This window comes from Heterodontus francisci, chromosome 25 (genome assembly GCF_036365525.1).
Source record: "Heterodontus francisci isolate sHetFra1 chromosome 25, sHetFra1.hap1, whole genome shotgun sequence".
NCBI classification, from domain to species: Eukaryota; Metazoa; Chordata; class Chondrichthyes; order Heterodontiformes; family Heterodontidae; genus Heterodontus; species Heterodontus francisci.
Window position 1 is genome coordinate 47,597,448 of NC_090395.1, and position 24,039 is coordinate 47,621,486.

The window sequence follows — 24,039 nt, forward strand, 5'->3', positions numbered from 1 at the left end:
TAAATACTGTGGCTACAAGAGCAGGTCAGAGGCTAGGAATCCTGCGGCGAGTAACTCACCCCCTGACCTCCCAATGTCTGTCCATCATCTACAAGGCACAAGTCAGGAGTGTGATGGAATACTCTCCACTTGCCTGGATGAGTGCAGCTCCAACAACACTCAAGAAGCATCCAGGACAAAGCCGCCCGCTTGATTGGCACCCCATCCACAAACATTCACTCCCTCCACCACCGACGTACAGTGGCAGCAGTTTGTACCATCTACAAGATGCACTGCAGCAATGCACCAAGGCTCCTTAGACTGCACCTTCCAAACCCGGGACCTCTACCAACTAGAAGGACAAGGGCAGCAAATGCATGGGAACATCACCACCTGCAAGCTCCCCTCCAAGTCACACATCATCCTGATTTGGAACTGTATCGCCGTTCCTTCACTGTCGCTGGGTCAAAATCTTGGAACTCCCTTCCTAACAGCACTGTGGGTGTACCTACCCCACATGGACTGCAGCGGTTCAAGAAGGCAGCTCACCACCACCTTCTCAAGGGCAATTAGGGAAGGGCAATAAATGCTGGCCTGGCCAGCGACGCCCACATCCCATGAATGAATAAAAAAAATTTTAAAAGTCACCGAAAGGGCATCTTGGTCATAGGCATCTTGCTAGGGGTCCCCTTGGCTTGGGCAAGGAATCCGAGGAGGACATAAGGCCAGGCAGAGCAGCATCAGCTGCTGCTGGAGTAAGGGACAGGATGGACAGGAGGGCAAGGGGAGTGAGATGGCATCCTTCCCTCCAGTGGGAACAGGATAGCCCAATTCCTCTGGGACTCTTTCCCCAGGACCTCCAGTGCCATATCAGAGAACATAGGCGTGCTTGCCTTGGTCCCTGAGCCGCCCTGTACTGTGCCAGCCAGAGCACTCTATACCTTTCATGGAACTGGGTGCGAGGAGCCCACATATACTACTCCACAAAAATTGTATCTGATCAGCAGTTGAGTACTACACTTGTAGGTTTCCAGTTTAGCACATTGAGGCAACATGGCAACCGATACTCAGTTTAGCTTCTACCGGGGCCACTCAGGTCCAGACCTCATGACAGCGTTAGTCCAAACATGACAAAAGAGCTGAATTCCAGTGGTGAGGTGAGAGTGATTTCCCTTGACTTCAAGGCAGCATTTGACTGAATGTGACATCAAGGAACCCTAGCAAAACTGAATGCAGCTCCAATAATACTCAAGAAGCTCGACACCATCCAAGACAAAGCAGCCCGCTTGATTGGTACCCCATCCACCACCTTCAACATTCACTGCCTTCACCACTGCTGCACAGTGGCAGCAGTGTGTACCATCTACAAGATGCACTGCAGCAACACACTAAGGCTCCTTAGACAGCATCTACCAAATCCGGAACTTCTAACATCGAGAAGGACAAGGGCAGCAGATGCATGGGAACACCACCAACTGCAAGATCCCCTTCAAGCCACACACCATCCTGACATGGAACTATATCGCTGTTTCTTGATTGTTGCTGGTTCAAAATCCTTGAACTCCCTCCCTCCCTCCCTAACAGCACTGTGGGTGTACCTACACCACATGGACTGCAGTGGTTCAAGAAGTTGTCTCACCACAACCTTCTCAAGGGCAATTCGGGAACGGGCAATAAATGCTGGCCTTACTAGCACTGCCCACATCCCATGAACAAGTAACAAGGCAAGTTTAAATTATGGTAATTAGCAATTCCAATCAAAATTATGTGCTAAATCCAGACTTTCAAAGGTTAGGCTTATTAGTATTGCACCTATTTAACACCTGTTTTTGCCCCCCAAATAGTTGCACATGAATGAGGTCTCTTCTTCTTTTTTCTGTACCTGTCCTGGAAGTGTTTGATGGGGACAGTGTAAAGGGAGCTTTACTCTGTATCTAATCCAATGCTGTACCTGTGCTGGGAGCGTTTGATGGGGACAGTGTAGAGGATGCTTTTTTCTGTATCTAACCCCTTTTTTTTGTATGGGACAGTGTGGAGGGAGCTTTACTCTGTATCTGACCTTTTTTTTTTTTAAAAAGGTGGCCTTTATACCCCAGACCCTTTTATGTATTTTATGTCTAGGGGACTGAGGTCTCCTCTGAGTCTCAGTTATTACTTCTTTCATTAATTAAATACTAGCTTTCGTGTCCCTATCTCTCCTCTTCTTGAAGCATTCATCTTTACTTAGCTCTTCCACCTCAACCACCTGCAGTAAATACTGACAAAGTTCCTCTAACTCATGGACTATAACACTCCATCTGAGGAAAGGGCCACTGCATAAATAAGAAAGTGTTCTCTTAGCCCCAACTTCCTAATTTCAAAGTGAACAGAGATCAGCAGAGTTCATCAGTTCAGTGTAAGTATTTTTCCAGTAAGTACCACCCCGATAATTGATATTACTGGCAGTTCGCATTTGCTCACACTGTCTCTTCCATCTCCAAAGATTTTGCACTCCAAATTAGTGGAAAAAATGCCCTGAAATTCATTACAAAGAAAGAGGCAGAACCCCAGCAATGAAACGGATCTGTGTTTCAATTTTGAAGTCAACTGCAAGGTAAATCGGGTGGGGTATATAATGTCTCACCCACAAAGCATTATGGGATGACTTCAGTAATAAGATGTTTTCTCAGTTCCTGCATGAGCAGGACTAGAAAAGCTAACTGTGAAAAGCTGACAGCACCTATACCATCCGTTTGTTAGCATCTGTTCTGAGATCACTGCTGTATGGGATATAATTTCCTTTCTACCCTCCTCTATGTTCCTGGTAAGATCATCTCCTTTACTAAACAATACACAGTGCCCCTATCATTAAATTTTGAATCAATCCTCACTTATGTGTCTTTAAGACCCACCACAGTTCAGTGTGGTAGCTTCGTAGACCTTTTTTTTATTCATTCATGAGATGTGGGCGCCGCTGACTAGGCCAGCATTTATTGCCCATCCCTAATTGCCCTTGAGAAGATGGTGGTGAGCTGCCTTCTTGAACCGCTGCAGTCCTTGGGGTGTAGGTACAGCCACAGTGCTGTTAGGAAGGGAGTTCCAAGATTTTGACCCAGCAACAGTGAAGGAACGATGATATACTTCCAAGTCAGGATGGTGCGTGGCTTGGAGGGGTACTTGCAGATGGTGGTGTTCCCATGCATTTGCTGCCCTTGTCCTTCTAGGTGGTAGAGGTCATGGGTTTGGAAGGTGCTGTCTAAGGAGCCTTAGTGTGTTGCTGCAGTGCATCTTGCAGATGGTACATACTGCTGCCACTGTGTGTCGGTGGTGAAGGGAGTGAATGTTGAAGGTGGTGGATGGGTGCCATCAATAGGGCTGCTTTGTCCTGGATGGTGTCGAGCTTCTTGAGAGCTGTTTCAGCCACCCTCATCCAGGCAAGTGGAGAGTATTCCATCACACTCCCGATTTATGCCTTGTAAATGGTGGACAAGCATTGGGGAGTCAGGAGGAGAGTTATTCGCAACAGTGGACAGCAAACTGGGAGATGTTGCAAATGTCACCTGCTCTAGGCTGTATGAGCCCAATGCATAAAAACTCATGGGCATGGCCAACCTCACAGCCACTGGCAATGCCATCTTTGCCTGCTCTGAGGTTGCAGATGTGGCTACAGCAGGTGGCAGCTTTCAGCGAGGACGTCTGGCACACCATTCCTCGCTGAAGTTCAGGAAGGAAGTTTGATCCCTGAACGATATAGCCTCCTGCTGACAGTGCTTCTCTCCCTCCTCCTCCCTCTTCCAGCAGCTTGTCTTGCTGTGTGTCTCCTCTGCTCATTTGCCTCGTCATGCTGTAGGCCAAGAGGGATGCATAGTACTGAACCCACGCAGAATCTTTGAAGTCAGGACAAAGTCCTTCTGCGGGTGCCAAACCACTCCCAGTAGACCTTAGGAACTTTAAAGAACTGTAGAAACCATCAAACGCTTCTGCAATCACAGTAAGAACCAGTAGAGATCAATCAGCAACTAACCTGGAAGTAACTGATGATCCCTTTAAATAGTGCCAGTGGTGGGTGTCCTTCCTGCTGCTGAATGCACGTTCAGGTGTGGGTGTTTAAGAGATGCATTAGCTGGAACATTGAACTCCAAAATGGCAGTGCTGTCATCAAATCTGAATTACATGTTGTCTGCCATCATGATCTGCCAACTCTGCATACTTCTAGCAGATGCTCCCTGCATGCCACTAACGCCCTCACCAAAATGGCACTTGTTGCAACTCGCTCCAGAAGTGAGCATGCATGTCACAGACTCATAAATGGCACTTGTAGCCAATAATTCCTTTGTACAAAAGTCAGCATACTCAAAAAAACAAATAGTTCCATTTAACGTAGTAGCAACTTCCAATAAGTTAGTAGATAAAAATAAAACAAAGCGAGTCAGAAGAAAGATTGAACAAATTGAATTAGGTGCCTTAAATTCATTGCCAACAACTGGCTATTTCAACTATAACTGTTCTGATAATCTTACAGCTGCTTTCACATTTTCTCCAAGTTTTGAGGCAGGTGTATGATAAGCATGGCTGAGATGACAGAACATGCATAAAGATGATAAAGTTCATACCTAAAGAAATCTAGCTTTGCATGACGGTTAGTTTCTATTATGAGAATTTTACTTATGCAGAGTGCCAGGAAATATACTACACACTTTGGTGCAATAAAAAATAAACTTTTTAAAGGTGTAATAAGAGATTTACAACACTTTGAGAAAACTACATCACTAAAGCAGGCTTAAAGCAAGGTTTAAAATGGAGAAAAGTAACAAACACTGTTAGTAAATAAATGCTTTTGCATGGGAAAACAAAATGCTTACCCTTTTTCTTGGTCTACCTCTCGGTTTTTTAGTTCCTGAAGTTTCACCTTTCTGGAATTCCATGGAAAACATAGTTAGCATGCAAAGCAATGATGGTCTGACTCTGGTTTACCAATCTGTTCATTTTCTCAGGATCATAACAAAAATAACTTAAACTTATACAGCAGCTTTAATTTAACAAATGCTTCACAAACCATGCAGGGTAGGTGGCCAAAGATGGAAATCAAAGAGGTAGGTTCTAAGGAGGCTTTTGGCAATGGGAAAAGACAAAGCATGGAGGAGGGGTAGAGGAACAGAATTCCAATGTAGGGTCCATGATATTTGAAGGCTCTATCACCAGTGCAGGAAAAGTTGATGGATAGTAGTCCAGACACAGAAAAATGGAGGATGTAAGCTATGAAATAGAGTTGGAGGAGGCTATAGAGTACAGATCATAGAGAAGTTTGTAAATGAACTTGAGTATTTTTAAATTAATACATTTGGAATGGGAGGCAGTAGAGGTTCCTGAGTACAGAGCTGATGTATTAGCATAATTTCATATGGGCTAAGATGCAAATATTGAAGTTTTGGATCTGTTGGAGTTTAAATAGGATCGGGCTTCTAAGTCAGTTAGGAGGTTGCAAGAAAAGTCAATCCTTGAGTGATAAAGGGATGATTGATAATGTCAGTGCCAGTGGGGGCAAAGTGGAGATACAGGAGATCATGTTTCAGACATGGAAGCAGGTGGTCTTAGAGTTGAAATGGATTTGGAATGGGCTTTGATACTCAGCTTCTTGTTAAGCAACGGGGCACAGTTACGCACTATCAAATTCAGAATGAGTAAGCAACTAAATAGAGCAATGAATTGAGGATTGGGTTCCATAGATGGGGAAAAGGATGGAATCTTGAGCCATACCAAACCATGCAGGCATGAGAGAAGAATCAATTGAAAGTGCTGTGCTGAACACTGGGATAGATAGCAATGAAATTTTTTTAAATACATTTTCGTGAAGTTACACCACAGAGGAGAGGCAACAAAACAGGATGGAGTGACCAACCATATCTCAGGCTGTGAAAAGGTTGAGGATAAGATTTCACAATTAAACTCATACAGGATCTTTGCCTAGGTTGGTTTCAGTGCTGGGACTATACTAAAGCCAGACTAAAGGTATTTGAAAAGGCAGTATTGAGAAGATATAGGCTAAAACAGTGAAAACATCCACATTACAAACAATTCTTAGCAGCTGTTCAAAAATGTAAACATTGCTACAAATTTTATAAATGCTGTATCTACCAATGTAATAAAAAGCCGCTTTGTTTTTGTGGATTTGATGCAAAGTAGTGGACTAGGCTAAAAAAGACAACAGCTTGGAGTGACCTGCTTTAATTAATACAGTTTCCTCTTTCATTCCTTTATATCCAACCTACTCATCTTGATTCAAAGTCTTTTAACTCAAATTATCTATTAATTTAATCTTTCCTCAAATACAAAATGCCTCCTGTCCTATTTTATTTACAAGGTTTAATTCAAATTACTGGATAATTCAATTTAACGCAAAGAAAAACAAAAAACAGCTTTGAATAGCAGGAGCAGAATGAAACCTGAATGTACATTTGAACAACTTGCACTGAACGCCTATTATATATTTCTGTTTAAACAAAGAAAAGTACAATTACATTTCACAACTGTGCAGCATACCATGAATTATATGACGCAGTTTGGTAGATTAACAAACAAAAGTAACACTCAGAAATTTTGAGTTATTTCGACAGACTCGTAAAAGGTCAAAAATAATGACAGATTCAGTCAGAGACTGCTGTAATAGATCAAATGCATCCTAAGGCTAATCTGGTTCTTCATAACATTAAAGAATTTCTAAATACAAAATATAATTTTCAGATTGTCATATCCTATATAATGTTGTATCTCCTTTTTCATTCTCTCTCCAGAATTATTTAAGTTTGTATATTTATAGCTAAACACCATTTTCATTTTACTCAGTGTTAACTACCAAGTCACACAGTAGAGCCAAGGCGGTTCAAGTCTGTAGGGATGCTGACCAACCATGACAAAAATCCAGGAACAAAAATTTTGACGTGTATAACTGACCACAATAACTCCACGAAGAACCACTAAGTGTACTTCCATTCCATAGATTTGATAAACCCAAACATGCAAAAAGGCAAACTTTAATTCTTAAGATGACGCACAAGACTAATTTACAACAAAGAAAATGTACTTTAAAATGTACATATTTTCAAAATGGTGATATGCTACCACATAGATATTCATAACATATTCTTTGGAAATGAAATTCTTAGCCACTGGGGTTTGGGGGCTTCATCTCTTTCACTTTATAAGGAAAAAAAATAAGATTTTCCCTGAGTTTTAATTCATTCTCATGCTTTGCAAAGGCAATTTTAAACTACATTTTATCACTGGTTTCAGGTGGTAATTGTCACAAGGTTTTACAGATGCAGTTATGAAAATTGTAGGTCAGAGACAGAAAGAAATTTTTAGAATAAAATTAAAAAATGTAAATGAATATTGCCTTATGATGCAATTATCAATGAATCAAATTAAAATATGATTTATATAGTTTCTATATAATTCAACACTTTCTTTCATCACTAAAATTTATTCTGGTGATCTACAAGTCTAACTTTCTTCCCCCTCCTGGCAAATTTCTTCAATGATGGGTCTTGTTGAGTCAATTAAACTGTTGAATGTTGTTAGCAACAAGAAAAAAAATATGCATACAAAACATCTGAGCAATGCTCTTTATTAAAATTAGCTAAGTCAAGCTATAACATGCCAAAGTCATTGCACTGACATATCCAGTGTGATGTGTACATTCATATCTCAATCTCCATTGGAAGACTGGAAGCACATTAAAAACCATCTGATCCATTTGGCCCAAGTAATCCAAGAGAGATACTATCATATCAGCAAGTTTTAGGCAATTGTCCATAAAAGGATGAAAAGAACCCGTCTTCTAACCAGATTTCTTTTAGTCAACTGAATGCCAGGGCATTAGTGGTCAACCAGCCATACTTGATTCGGCATAAGCCAGCTAGGAAATATCACCTCACCAGAACATAATGGTTCAAAAGTACAGTGTGTTTATTAAACATTAAATTCAAATTCCATCAGGAATTGGAATGAAAACAAAGATCTGCAAAATCCCTTTGCAAATTGGATACAGAATATGTTTCTCTAAGCTGCAAAACACCCTCTGATTGAAATGGATTGCTATCCAAGTTTTAAAAAAAGTTAACATACTCAAGAATTACCAAGAACTCACAAGGAGAGTCCAGTCTATCTGTAAACCAAATAACTGAAATATCTTTCACTTAAAACCAGAAGCAGAACTCATAGAACGTTTTTTAGTCATCAGTAAGGTTTCTGCTGCACTGGGTAATTTGGCTTTAGCTAGTAATTGTTACAGTTCAATGGTCAGACTATTGGGTCCAGAAGGGAAAAAAATTACAATCTGATTAAAGCAACAGAATTCTCCAAAGGAGAAGGGAGGTTGCTTTGGATCTGCTTAATGTAAGGAGGTTTAAACCCTTTGATTTCCATGTGGATAACTCTGGAAATCAATGAAATCAAGAGAACTTATGCTACAGCCACTATTATCAAGCATTTGGACTGACTTGACCTGAAAGTTTGATTTTTTTTTTTTACAAGATGCAGACAGGACCATTTCTTCAAGACCAACTTCAGTCCATTTTTGTAAGCATACCAGGAAATAGTTGGCCAACTTATTGTCTACACAGATCAGATGTTGAACCATGATGTTGACTGAGCAATTCTGACACCACTGGGCAACATGGAACATTCGCTATCATCGCTAGTGGTATCACTAGCAAGACTTTCCTTATTTATAGAATCAATAATGCCGGTGTTTGAATAGCAATGCTATCTATTGAAAGTCCAGCAATGTCAACTGTCACTAAAAAAGTTCAGGCCAGTGTGTGCCATTAGAGCTCTCCTGGAATACAAAGGCCTTAGATCTAACACGCCTTGCATGTGTACCCCACCATCCTGTCACAAACGTATTTGTTAACAATGTCAAAGGGGATGATGGCATTGCATTCACAACTTTCTTGTGGATGACTGCATTGGCGCCTTAGCTTTCATTGAAACTTGGCTCACACACGACCACAGTTTGCATTTTACTGAAGCTTTTTTTTTTATTCATTCCTGGGATGTGGGCATCGCTGGCTGGGCAAGCATTTATTGCCCATGTGCATCAGTGATGGAGGGAGTGCGTTTGTGGATGGGATGCGAATCAAGCGGGCTGCTTTGTCCTGGATGGTATCAAGCTTCTTGAGTGTTGTTGGAGCTGCACCCATCCAGTAATTGGTAGTATTCCATCACACTCCTGACTTGTGCCTTCCAGATGGTGGACTGGTTTTGGGGAGTCAGAAGGCGAGTTACTTGCCACAGGATTCCTAGCCTCTAACCTGTTCTTGTAGCCACAGTATTTATATGGCTATTCCAGTTCAGTTTCTGGTCAATGGTAACCCCAGGATGTTGATAGTGGGGGATTCAGCGATGGTAATGCCATTAAATGTCAAGGGGAGATGGTTAGATTCTCTCTTGTTGGAGATGGTCATTGCCTGGCACTCTGTGGCGCGAATGTTACTTGCCACTTATCAGCCCAAGCCTGGATATTGTCCAGGTCTTGCTGCATTTCTACACGGATTGCTTCAGTATCTGAGGAGTCGTGAATGGTGCTGAACATTGTTCAATCATTAGTGAACATCCCCACTTCAGACCTTATGATTGAATGAAGGTCATTGATGAAGCAGGTGAATATGGTTGGGCCCAGGACACGACCCTGAGGAACTCCTGCAGTGATGTCCTGGAGCTGAGATGACTGACCTACAACAACCACAACCATCTTCCTTAGCGTTAGGTACGACGCCAACCAGCAGAAAGTTTTCCCCCTGATTCCCAATAACTCCAGTTTTGCCAGGGCTCCTTGATGCCATACTCAGTCAAATGCTGCCTTGACACTCTCACCTCACCTCTTGAGCTTCTCCCAGCAACGTCCACTCCCACACCCCCCCCTCCCCCCACCCCTCCGCCTCCCCAACCACCTGGCTATACTTTCCATCACTTGATCCAACTAACCACTGAGATGATGACATGGTTCTCATCACCAAGTCATACCTTAGTCTCTTCCCCCCTTACTCTTCTGGCACCTTCTCCTCCTTCACCCACCTCCCTTGTTCCACCTCTTATTTCCTGCAAAATCCTTTGGTTACTTGCTTTACTACATTTGAATCTTTCAAAGTAAGTTTCCAACCCTTCCACAGCACTGAAAGAAGCTCACAATGTGACATTTTCCATGACTGTGATCATGGTACATTGTCCCTCCCATTTCTCTATGAACACTTTAACATTGTCAACTACACCATTTTTCTCTGCCCTGCTCATTGAAGCTGCCGTCGCTTGGGGGACATTTCTCTACATTAAAGGTTCTATATAAATATAAAATTTGTTGTTGTTAGTTCCACTCTTACCTATCCAATCATAGATAGAGCATATACAGCAATGGCTTCCCTTCTCAGCCCTGCACCATTATCTCTGGAGTCTCTTAACCTCCTCTTCATCATCTACATCCACATACTTTTTCTTAAATTAATTCACAGGATGTGGGTGTTTCTGGCAAGGCCAGCATTTGTTGCCCATCCCCAATGGCCTTTGAGAAGGTGGCATAGAGCCGCTTTGAGTGGCTGAGCGGCTGGTTAGGCCATTTCAGAGGACAGACAGGAGTCAACCACATTGCTGTGGGAGTTGGATCTCGGTCAGACTAGGTAAGGACAACAGATTTCCTTCCCTAAAGTTCATCGGTGAACCAGATGGGTTTTTACGACAATCAGGAAGTTTCATGGTCGCCATTACCAATACTAGCTTTTTATTACAGATTTATTTAATTAATTGAATTTAAATTCTCCAGCTGCTATGTTTGGATTTGAACTCATGTCTCTGGAACATTAATCCAAGCCTCTGACTACTCGTCCAATAACATAATCACTATGCTACCATACTCCTTGAGAACACCCATCTCTACTTTTCCATTATCCTTTTCAACCACTCCACTGCTTTGTTTTATTATACTATTTATCTGATATCCAGTCTTGGATGAGCTGCAATTTTCTCAAGCTAAACTTTGGGAAGACCAAAGCGATCTGGCAGGATTTTGGGTTGGGACCCCGACATCAAGGTCAAATGGGAGTCACAACTTCGCACTGTGTGGGCAAAAGTCACATGGCAGTGATTTTCCCTGAATTGGCCAATTAGTGGCCAGAGGACAGGCTTGCCATCCAATTAAGGACGGCAGGCGGGGTCTCAAAGCTGGAGGGCCACTAGGAAGCCCTCCATCTATTAAGGAGATGCAGCCTGCAGTTCAGGTAAGAGAGAGGGTGCCTCCATTTTAAGACATCTTCTCTGCACATTTTAAAACTTTTAACAAAATATGGCATCAACATCATTGTGGAGGGGGCTCTGGCCACAACTGTGGCCAAAAGTCAGAGAGGGCTTCAGAACCTGCCTGGAATGCTGGTGCCCCACCCCCTCCCCCTGGTTTGCCAGCAGGAGGTCGCCACCATGCAGACAGCCTAGTCCCCAACTGTTGGGGGTTGGGGGGAGGCCTACAAGCAGACGGAAAAATTCCAATCAGCCTCTGATGATAGACCTTAATCGGGCATTTACCCTGCTTAATTGGCTATCCACTGCTTGCAGGCGGGTAGCCCTGCTGATCCCAATCCCATTTCTGGGAAAATGGCCCGATGGCGAGATGGAGCTGGCAAACTGGTAGGCTGACTGGTGGCGCGAAAATCCACACCGCCAGCCTCCATATTTGCCCCCATCTGAGGGTGAAATTTCTGACCATCATTGTTGAACGTCATCATAAACTCCACAAACTCTCTGCCAAATCTATCCCTAGACGCTATATTCGTGCAAATAGTCACGAATGCAAAATCAATGAATAAAGACGGTATTTGCTTAACATGTCTTACCTGAATGTCTCAATAAAAGCTGCCATTGAGCTCCTGACAGTCTAATCAGTAAAGGCATTGCCTGATGCAATACTAAGACCAGAATGTCCCATGTTCTACTCTCAGTCTATGCTGAGTTAGCTGACGACACCAGAACTGGAGTGCTATTATTGACTTTAATGCCCTTAGGCTGAGGTAAAGAAAAATAATCAGCAAGATTTCCCACTTCCGGCTGCTATCAATTGATGTCTGTTGGAAAATGTTGGTTTGCGGATGTCGGGTTAGGCTCAGTTTTGTTGCTCACCACAGTTAAATTGCCTGCCAACACTCACTGTCTAGGCCTGCACATGATTTTGTGTCGGGCAAGGTACTGGCTCACTGCTGATGCCTTTGAAACCAATATCCCTTGGAGTTTGAATCCAGCTTGGACTGACAGGATAAAAGTCTCCTCTTTCTGCCATCTGCAAGGATCCCAAACTAACAATTTAGGTAAGCCAACCATGTTCCTATAGGAACTCATAATGCAGCATCAACTGAAAAAAGGCAAATGCCCAGTGTGAGAAAGAGAAAAAAATACAAGAAGGATTAGACTTTTGAGGTTGAGATTAAGACTACTGGGGAGGCTTTGCATACACGTGTAGGTAGCGCATCTCCTAGACTTAATGCATATTAAATATTATTTCTTCATATTTTATGTAACCTGTTGTGTCTCAATAGCAAAGCACATAAATCAGAAAAACAGAATTAACCTCTTGATAGCTGGTTAAAGTTAAAGCATAAATAAAAATGGATTAAAATTGAGTCTGCACAATATAAGGACATTAAATTACATAAAGCAGACATAAATAAATTGTACCAGGACAAATAAAAATTATGGAAATAGACACAAACAAAGCAAATTTAGAAAATAAAACTAAATGCCCTTTCATAAGCACACAGATATAAAAAAATGTAAAATCAGTGAATTTTACAGGACAGAAGGAATCCATTTGGTCCATTATACCCATTTACGGTCTTTGAAAGAGCTATCCGCTTACTCCTATTTGGCTGCTAGATACTCACGTCTTTTAAATTTACAGAATTTGTGTGAACTGATATGAGCTCAGTTCCAGACTAAATGAAAATTTGAACCAAGGTCAGTTTGATCATTCCTACTTCAAACCAGTTTGATAAACAAAGCTTTGTTATGCACTCATTGTACTTGTCCAAAAAGGTCAAGATTTTTTCTTTAATTCTATTTGCGTGTGGTACAAAAGTCAACATAAAATTGGTTAACAATATTTGTCTCATTGAAAACCACAGGCATGAAAACCCACCCACAAGGCAGCTTTTTGTGGATAATTGGTTTGGATCAGTAGTGGTATTAAGATAACAAAACAGTCATTACAACGATATATCCTGTGTGAAAGAAATAAATTATCAAACATCTTGAACCATAAAATTTATCTTACAAGGGATGTGACCTCTAAAAAATTAATTACTTTACTATAATCCAGTCTATCATCTTTGATGTACATCTCTGGTCTTATTAGCCATTATCCTATTTCATTATATTTTTATTAAAGCTATTTAAAATTCAATGAGCAACATTGATATTTACTGGTACACATCTTTAATTTTCAAAAAGCTTCAAAAGATGATAATTTAACCTTTGATGTAGCCCAGTTTTCAGCATACACAGTCCAATATATCAAATGTTGCACACCCAGCAAATCAGTGTCAGATAATACTGCCTCCCCACAATTTCCTTTCATAAATTAGCAATTCCAATCAAGTAAATAGTCCTCAACACTGCTCAAAAAGCAGTTTCCATGGCAGGACCATTAGTAGCGGAATTCTCACATTTCTCAAGTTAATTGGTTCAAAATGTCTAGACCATTTTAAGGGTCACATTCACCCAATGATGAGTCGTTTCCTTAACAGAAGGCTTACAACAGACCGACAGCTCCATGTACAGTAAAACGGTTTGGCCATTGTGGAGCCTGGAAGAATTAAATACTCGATGCAGTCCATGCCTATTGAATGTATATAATCAGTAATATGCCGAATTAGAAACAAGTCACAGCAGAAATAAACCTCCAAATCTGATGCAATTCTACTTACTAAAGACAAACAACACGCTCGGTTGATCACCACTAAAGAGTAGGTAATAAATAACAAGAGTATTCTACATATAAAGATACACAAAATATTTCATTTTGACATGTAAATATCATATCAATGAAAAGCATGCATCAATGAAAAGAAATAAGACAGCAGACAGCATTGCAGAAACAGCACAGAGCTTGGAGCTGATTCAAAAAATGTTCACTATGTTTTAAATGACATTTGTAATTGTCATTCTTAACAGATTCTGTTTCTGTACTGAGCATGTGCTGAAAGGGCAATTAGTGAGACAGTAAGAAATGCTCTGGTGCAAGGTGATTAATACTATCTCCTCCTTCTGAATAAATTCAGATCATGCTGTGAGATCCCAAATTAAAATTTGAAACAAATTACTCTCATGTATGGATTAGCCAGCCTGAGTGAAAATGAGGAATTATATAGTTTATAAAATGGCATGCGGTTCTCTGTCACTAGAAAAGTTAAGCATCTTTGATACTTCTTGAAGATCACTGCATCAGACTCTATTCCCTCACATTACACCAGGGGAGTTACAAAGAGCAGCCGGACTCATCAGACAATCACCAAACCAGAGGGTACTAGAAACCAAGTGAGAAGGTCAGGCCAAGCCTCAGGGTGAGAGCATACAGCTTGTTACTGCAGGAAAACTAGGTAGAATTCATTACACCATACAATAGCCAAGAATTTGCTCTTTACTCAGTACGTTTGCACCAGACATGGCAAACCAATAAGCTGGGAGTCTGGGCACAAGGGTCAGAAAAAAGGAACTGCATTTCTTGCACTTTTACCTATGGAGTCCCTCAAATGCTCCTATTTCTCATCTATGTACAGCCCCTTAATGTCATCTTCCAAAAACATATCAAATTCCACATGTACATTGACAACACCCAGTTCTATCTCACCACCACCTCTCTTGACTCCTCCACTACTTTTGATTTCTCATGCTGCTTATTCGACATCTAATGCTGGATGAGCAGAAATTTCTTCCAACTGAAAATTGCAAATACTGAAGCCATTGTCTTCAGTCCCTGCCACAAACTCCATTCCCTAGCCACAAACTCCATCACTCTTTCCTTGCCACTATCTGAGGCTCAGCCAGACTGTTCACAACCTTGGGTCCTATTTAACCCTGAAATAGTCAACTCCCTATTTGCTCCATCACCAAGACAGCCTACTTCCATCTCTGTAATATCGGACATCTCCAACCATGTCTCAGCTCATCTACTGCTGAAATCCTTATTCATAGCATTTGTTACCTCTAGGCTCAAATATTCCAATGCTGTCTTGGCTAGCCTTCCACCTTGCACCCTCCCTAAAGATGAGCTCATCCAAACATCTGCTGCCTGTATCCTAACTAGCACCACGTCGCGTTCACCCATCACTCCTGTGATCACTGACCAGCATTGCCTCCCAATCTGGTAACACCTAGATTTCAAAATTCACATCTTTGTTTTCAAATCATTCAGTGGCATTGCACCTCCCTATCTCTGTGACCTCCCCTAGCCTGACAACAGTCCAAGAAACTCAGCGTTCCTCCAATTTTGGCCTCTTGTCCATCTCTGGTTTTAATCACTCTACCATTGGTGACATAGTCTTCAGCTGCCTCGTCCCTAAGCTCTCGAATTCCTTCCCTAAGCCTCTCTGCCTCTTTCTCCCCTGCTTTAAGACATTCCTTAAAACCTACTTTTTGACCATGTTTTAGATCACCTGTTAGCTCCTTATATGGCTCAATCTCAAATTTTCATTGATAGCCTCCTGTGAAGCACTTTGGGACATTCAGTTATGTTAAAGGTACCACACAAATGGAAGTTGTTGTTACCATGTCTTCAGGGCATTCAATAGCATCCAACATGTGTTGAAATTGCTATGACTGTAAACAAACTGTAAGGTTAGAGTACAGTAGGAATAGTGTCTGATTTAAGTATAACTTAATAGCGTTAGTGTTAGGAGGGGACTAGGACTGTAGAATTATTATATCTCTAGTGCAGGACAAGTCAGTGTTTATATGTAAATTAATTGGCGTGTCCATGGACAGGATCTTGCCTTTGGGTTGGGACCCCGATGTTGGAGTCCCGACCCGCACTGCGTGGGAAACAGTCACCTGGCAGTGATTTTCCCCGAATTGGTCAATTAGTGGCCAGAGGGTTGGCTCGCCGTTCAACTAAGGACAACAGGTGGGCTCTGAAAGCTGGAGGGCCAGCAGGAGGCTGTCCAGCTTGGTAAGGGACAGATAGGATGCCTCCATCTTGAGGTGCCCTAACAGCAATTCTAAAAACTTTTAAATTAATAAATGGATACAGCTGCTGGGTCACCATTGTGGAGGGGTAGCCACAGCACCTGCACCCCCTCCCAATCATAGGGCGGCCTGTGGCCACTGCTATGGTGAGGTAAGTGAGGAGGGCCTCAATGCCTGCCTGGAGCACTGGCCTCCAATCAGATCGCCTATTTCTCAATGCGTCGGCAGGTCCTTAAGGGTTAATTGGTCTTTTAATCACCTTGATTATGCCGTTTATGGGCGAGTAGCCCTTCGGTCGCCAATCCAGCCTCTGGGAAAATGGTCCGGGAGCTGGATGGTACCGGCATGCCAGCCAGCAGTGCAAATTTTCACGCCAGCCCGCCTCCGTACAGGGCAAAAATTCTGCCTTATATTTGTTACTACTGCTTCGGTTTTGATTCATCATTTAATATTCTATTTGGCATGGCTCATTCTTCAAGTCAGGCAACACTGGGATATCAGTATTAGAGTATATCTTTAATACAATGGACATATTGATAATCTGTCACAAATTTATCAGCTTGTAAAACGGTGTGAAAACAATGTTTGGTTGCAATTCTGTCTTATTTCATCTCCATGTCATTTTCAAATTGTTCCCATCACAACTAGAAATTATAGCAATACAACAGAACAAGCTCTCCCTATTTCAAATCATTCACAGTGGCTATTTAAGAGCAAAGAACTCACTGAATTACAATCAAATTGCAATTGTAGCAAAGGAAGCAAAACTAGACTGGATTCAAATGGCAAGAAAAAGATAAGGATAGATCGTACCCTTGGGGACATTCAGGCTTGGAACACTGGGGAGTTCTGCAAAATTTCTGCTTTGATAAGCAGACCAAAGTTAGCATCGATAAGGTACTCTTCAAAAACTATTTCTAGAGTTTATAGAGGCAAGATCTATATGCTACTTAAGCAAAATGTAGGCTGCTTTTGTGGAAAGCAGAATACGCAGCTTGACATAGTGCTGAATCCTACCTTGGTGAGGAGGCACATTATTAATTAGGGTTAGGGCAGATGGTTTCTAAGGTATGTGATATTTATTGTGGAAGCATCAGAGCCCAACTGTACCTTTTCTGACCTTGTGTAAATGCCTACTCAGCCCTCTTTTCATTCATCTCCCTCCCCCATACCGGCAGGAAACAGTTCTGAATGCTTGCCTGCAAAACACACAGGACTCACCCCATGCTAAATTACACCACATCACCTGACAGGCGGGGAACAGTGAAAGGTCTCTTATCCCTTAAAAGGTTGCTCTCTATTCTTTCTACCAATTTGGACAGTCCCTTTTCAAAGTCACATACTTCTGACAATTTACTGTGATACAATCACACACTTTCGATTTAGAGTGGTGAAATAAGTTCTATACTAAGTTATTCTGAACAATTTTGGTCACAAAATAAGTTCAGGAATACCACGGTTTAGCAGCAACTGGAGGAGAAAGATGAGGACAGTAAAAGAATCAAAGACACAGTTTAAGTTTATAAAGTGTTTATTTCCCTGTCTCATAAATAATTAAATAAATTCTCCATGAATCAAGAATACAACGAGGATTTTGTTCAATCTAAGATTACATCAACAAATTAACAACCTAGAAAGAGGGGGAATAATATAATCACCAAATAAATAATTTGCGAGAAGTAAAATCAAGTTGGCTTGTAGTTAAAAAGATAGTTGGCAGCAGTTAAAGACCATGTGCCTTCAAGCAATTTCAGAAGGACATGGCCTGTCCATAATGCCAGCTTACAACAATACCACCCAGCCTTCCTTCCCAGCATCTGATTCAGGTTTCTTGGATAACCTGACGGATATCTGACAGGGCGGTATTAACAGTGTCCTCTAGGGCTTTCATAGCCCTTTGTATCCCCTCCAATTCCCTCATCACACCTCCCTGGAGTTCTTGAAGGTGCCTCTCTATCCTACTGATGCCATCTCTGGGGAGAACATTGTCTCTCTCTTGGATTGCCATCGGGGCATCTTCAGCAGAATAATTTCTTGTTAGTCTCCTTCTTCGTCTAGGAGGCGTCTCCAAATCAGAGGAATTAGAGTGGAGAGTGTTACAGGGGTCGATACAATGATTCAGTTTGGTCCCCAATGGCTTCAAGGAAAAGAACTGCAATTTCTTAGGGATCATCTATTCAAAGAAAGAAGATTAACCCAATATATCACAGACAAACATAACTAATCTTGAATAGAACCACTGTCACAGCAGACACACTTTTAAGGTTTTGATTTACCAAACATTTGGACAGTATCTGCCATCACATAAATACAAGTAATCCATTTGCTAACTGTATTAACAGAATGTCAAGAATAAGTGTATTAACAGAGTGAAACCTACTAAGGGACTGGCATTGTTGTTGCTGGGATATGGGTGGTGTCCTGCTGGGTCTCAGGGCATTACTGCTGGCCAAACTTGGAGGAAGTGTTATTATCCACTACCCTCCAACTAGAGAGCATGAGCAATCAGTTCCTCCAGTTTTGTAAACTATTCTTTAATATGTTGGGTGGGGAAGGGCAAGGAAAAGGATCTCACATCTGTCTCATGTTCTGTGATGCCCTGTCCTCTGAATGGCAGTAATATTGTTGATTATTTTCATTACCTAGGACAGTAGGTTGTAATTGGAAACTGCATTTACTTCCCTGCCATAATTTTGGTGAGGGAAGAGGGTTCCTCAAGTCAGATTTTTATTTCTTTCCGGGTTATGAAAGACAAAGCTCCCCCTAACTGAGAGGCTCTCCATCTTGTAGTTCTGCCTTGTCAAGATAATTTTTCCCTACAACGGCACTAAAAAGATCATATATTTGAATGGAATTTCTGATTGCCTTACTGTATTCTTGCAAAACCTGTGTTGCAAAGCTCAGAAAACAACAAAATAGTGTTAATCTCAAATATTCTCCAAAGCAACAAAACTGTAACAAATTTGAAAATGCATATAGGCTATAGGTGCTTATAACATTTCTATTCATTTTACAGAAAGGATTCTATAACAGCAAGGTATTAGCAGGCATATTTAAATCCCATAAAGTTAACCAAAATTCAAGTCGATTGAATGGATATCCATGGTTTGCTATTACTAGGTTAACAATGTCTGCCTTTTATACACCAAGGCTGGAATTTTCCAGTCTATTTGGGGGTGGGCTAGGAAGCAGGAAGGCTAGCAAAATGGTGTGGGAAGGCGTCTCGAGGGAAGGGAGGGGGTTGCCCGATGCCTTCCCAGCATCATGCCATTTTGCCAGCAGTGGAAAAGTTGGCAAATTGGCTGTCCACCAGGAGGCCAACTAAGCCACCTAAGAGGCCAATTAAGGGCCACCCAGCCTCTGTGGGCCACCTTGGCCATAAAGTGGGCCCTGGGCGGAAATAGCCGTCATCATGGCAACTGTGCGTCAGCGCCCATCGACCCCCTCTCCCCGCACCGCACTGATCGCTGGGGCCTACCTGCCTGCCTGGTCCCGGCATCCCCCAACCCAACTAAACTTTCTTCAAGGGCACCCAGCCATATATGTACCCTCTCCCTGGAGCTGCAAATTTCAGCAATGGCCACTTCTAGCAGTGGCACTGCTGAGGCTGCTGAACTACCGGCCCTCTGATTGGGCCAGCAGCCTTTGGGGGCAGGCTGCTATCCTTAATTGGATGGCGGCCCCAGAGGAAAGCTTTTCCTTGGCTGCCATCAGCAATATGCCACCCCGGGTCCTGCTGCCTACCTAAGCAGAGTCACCTTTCACTTTCAGCTCTGACAGTGGGACCTCTGCCACTTCCACAAAATTCAGCCCCAAAAGTCTACAAAAATCTTACAAGACAGGCACCTAACAATGAGTTTAGAGACGCCAATCTTCTGGTTCATAAATGCTACAATAAAGCTTTAAATCAAACAGAAAACTCATTCAATGATAATTAAGTGAACCTACTACACATAGGAATTTTTTTTGCCTCAACCAGAGCTCTTAACCGAGGGCTAAAAGTTGTAATGTGCTTAATATTTTAATGAGGGAGATTATTAGAGAAACTCCAGAAATGGGATGCTTTGACACAGGACTGCACAAACTGGCTTCAGATAAACCTAATGTTATCTGTCAACAGTGTAAATTTCTGAACATGTCTGGTGAAACTCATGAGAATTAGGGTCAAGTGTTGTTAGACTCTTGTACACTTTTGGCCACCGAAACCTTAGTTAACATTTTTGTAAGCTGCCTACTAGTTTAATTAGCTCTTGCACTGTGTGATCACAGCAGGGCTGAATTTGCCAACCATGAATGGGCAGAAAATTTAGTCCAATTCATACTGACAAGCGGATTTGCAGTTATTCAGCGAATTTAAAAACATAGCTTGCCTATTTTTTAGTTCATTAATGATTGCTCCTCATTTTTCGCATCCTGCATATCCGAGTTTTTTTTTTTTAAAAGTCACTTAAACATGTCAACATTCAGTTCCTCCCAATGACTGCTGTGTTGTTGAGACATACAGATCACAAAAGGTCCCAGGTTTAATCCCAGAGTTACTTTAGCTCAGCTGGGATAGTGGTAGGGCAATTATCATTGGCCTCAATGCTCTTGAGCTAGGGAGAGTAAAATATCTTTCAGCATTCCCAGTCCTGATCATTATCCAGTCACCCTGATAGAGCAATGAGCATGTGAGAATATCAGATAAGGACATAATGAAACCCAGTTGTGAGGTCTCCCATGGTCAAGCAGCATGCCAACACTCACTGTCTGGGCTCAGACATGAAGCATGTCCACTTAGACAAAGTGCCAGAGGATTTCTGGTGTCTGTGGAACCATACCCCAGTGTAAATTCGTACTTTCAGGATGGCAGAATAGAAAACCAAGAGAAAAAAAATGTCCGTATTGCTAAAAGTGTGGCGTGGTGTTTTTCATGCAGTCTATCTCAGCATGCGGGATACAGGAAGACTCAAATGTTCTGTTCAGACCCAATTCAATAAAATAAATACCACAAGGAACACAGGTTTTGTTATTGCTGATTTAATAGTTAGCAGGTGCTCTGGCTTTGAAGCTGCATTTCTATTAATGTTGTCATATTTCACATAGATCCTAACAATATTATGGCTATCGAATGCAAATGTAGCACTGTCACTCCACTGACATTGAATCTTACAACTACCAGGGATGTAAAACACTGAATCAGTTTAAAAGAGATTAAAGTGTATCCACACTTCCTCAAGTTGTGTGTTCCTGTTGAGGTATTTGAGCAAAGGCAAGATGCTTCTTATAGAAATGAATGTGAGGGAAAGGCACGTCAACTCATCACTTTCATGTGCTTCCAGCAGACAGTTATATATTATACATTGGGACTGGTAGAAGCCTGGGAACAGATTGTCTCCAGGTTTTCTTAAGATTGAAAATAGTAAGTAGATTAGGCAATTGAAAAATGGGGAACAGCACAACTTCAAAATAAAAAAGAATCAATGCAACTTAGCCACATTTGGGGATGTGCCAATATATTGTGTTTTTCTGTCACAATTCAAGCAAATGGAAGGGTCAGAAGATGACTTTCATTACAGTGGGGAGGATACAGTTTGAAAAATATTAGTGAAGAGGATCTCTTATTAAAAGACTATTCAAAAGAACTGTTGCAAGTGCTTCCATTTTTTGAAGATTTATGTTTTAAAACTAAAAAGAAGTGTATGGTTTTTTTTTTTAAACAAGGGACATTGAGATGTCTGGATTGTAAACAGTTCCTGGAAGGCACCTGTCTTCAAATAATTACCCAGCAGGGGTTGTTTTTGACTTGGGAAAGATGTTTACAAAGAAGTGACAGGTCAAGATTTATAGGGGGGCAGGAGGCTTGATTCTTGTGACATTGGGTTTGATTTCACTTTGGACAGTGAGTTGGGATATGGACAATGGCTTGAAAAGACAATTGAATAAAATTTGCCAAGGGAGCAAAACCCCAGCTCAGTCCATTCCAGCTCTTTGAAAAAGCCTGTCAGTTTTTCATCTCGTGAGAAGCAAGTGTAAGAAATTGCCTGAAACCCCTATTACTGCAATTTTTCCTGAAAGCCTGCCCAAACTGATCTTCAATATCACCCGACAAGAACTTTTCTAGGAAGATCCCAGTGACAGCCGTCTATACATATTTGGGATGCCAACCCAGAAAAGGACTTCTGACATCTTTTCATATCTCTTTTTTTCTTCAAGAATTAGCACATATTTGGCCAACATATTCTTTTCTGTATTTTCTGTAATAATAGCTCTAAAGAGTAAATCTCTATTTTTTCGGTTAACTGGAGTATATGTGCGTGCGTATGTGAAGGTCCAAGGTCAAAAGGGAACTTTTATATTTCGATCTGTGTGTTTATGCTTTGCTACGTTATTGGTTAAGACTTGATTTATAATGAACTGATAATTTTGTTGTATATTAAAGAAACCTGGTTGGTGTGTTTTATTCTGGGATAAAAATAGTCTATGATTGACCATATCAGTAAGTGGGAACAAATTTAAATATATGTTGTGACATGTGGAGTAGTGGAACTAGAATAAACATTGCACTCCTCCCGCCTCAGTCGCAACATATAACTGGGGTCTCTTTCCATGATAACCCAATGCCGAAGATGTGCAACTGTAAGTGGGATAATAATTCAAAAGAGGAAAAGGGAAAAAAACAGGCTCTTGTGCAGTAGATTAAAGTTTACTCTACCAGAATGTCTTTAACAGTTGCTGCAACTTTTCTGGGGAAGGTGGATGTATCCCTGAGTGATTTGAGAAATTTAACCAAGGATAGACCAAAGGATTGGGCAGAACTATTGGTGTTAGAGTTAAAACCAGGTGCTAGGAAAGCGGACCTAATTGAAGTAATAGCACACCATTTGAAATTGGAAGAAGAAAGCAAATCAGAGGGTAGTGCAGTTGAATTAGCTAAAATTCAGTTACAGATGAAGAAGCTTGAGCAAGAAAATGAAATGGAAAACTTAAACTTCAGCAGGAAAAAGAAAAAGTAATAGAATTGAAAAATCTTGAGCTTGAAAGAGAATTTACAATAAAGAACCTTGAATTTGAAAAAGAGGAAAGGGAAAAAGAGAGAGCATTTCATAGAGAAAGAGAAAGACAAAGAAGGAAATTTGAAGCAAAAAAGATGGAACTAAGACACTTGACTCCAGTGAAAGTTCTGGTGAGGAAAGATCTGACTCCAGCTCAGGACCCAATGGAGAGCTGTTTAACTTTGTGCAAGCCCTCCCTCAGTTTGAGGAAAGGGATGTAGAGACATTTTTCATTTCTTTTGAAAAGATAGCCAGACAGGTGAAGTGGCAGAAGGGAAGCTGGACACTGCTTAGGCAAAGCAGGTTGATGGGCAGAGCTTATATCATGCTTTCTGAGGAGATTTCTGCAGATTATGAAATGGCAAAAAAGGCGATTCTCGCTGCGAACAAATTAGTTCCTCAGGCTTACCGTGAAGAAATTTCGGAACCTCTGGAGATTTTCTGGGCAGACTCGTATAGAATTTGAGAGGGTAAAGCAAATTAATTTTGATCATTGGATATGAGCACTAACGGTAGAGGCCATGTATGAGAACCTTAAGGAACTAATTCTCCTGGAAGAATTTAAAAATTCACTCCCTCCGTTAGTAAGAACCCATATAGAGAACCAGAAGGTTTCAACGGCCGGACAGGCAGCGGAACCTGCTGACGATTATGCGCTTGTTTATAAGCCCAAACCCTTTGTCCGCCACCCCTACAAACCCGAGAAGGATAGAAGTGGGAGGGTGAAGGAAGGCAAGTAGCTGGGGACAAGAAGGGACAGCTGGGAATGCCCTGGGATCTCCTCCTCAGGCCAGAAAGGAAGATGCTGAGGGTGGAAGTGAGGTCCGCAAGC

The 24,039-nt window shown here is 41.6% G+C and overlaps 1 protein-coding gene across 8 annotated transcripts in view; it reads right to left on the bottom strand.

Moving 5' to 3' along the window:
• hmga1a (high mobility group AT-hook 1a) overlaps nt 1-24,039 on the bottom strand; it is a 138,798-nt gene that overhangs the window by 68,299 nt on the left and 46,460 nt on the right. For 5 of the 8 annotated variants that reach the window (XM_068057183.1, XM_068057182.1, XM_068057181.1 and 2 more), the window contains one exon: nt 17,720-18,346. The exons of 1 other annotated variant lie outside the window; for it this stretch is intronic. In XM_068057183.1, the coding sequence (XP_067913284.1) occupies nt 17,996-18,346 (351 nt within the window). In that variant the 3' untranslated portion in view covers nt 17,720-17,995. Of the gene's footprint in view, nt 1-4,820; nt 4,872-17,719; nt 18,347-24,039 lie in introns of those variants that run through there. 2 more of the 8 variants (XM_068057184.1, XM_068057187.1) reach the window with 1 other exon arrangement.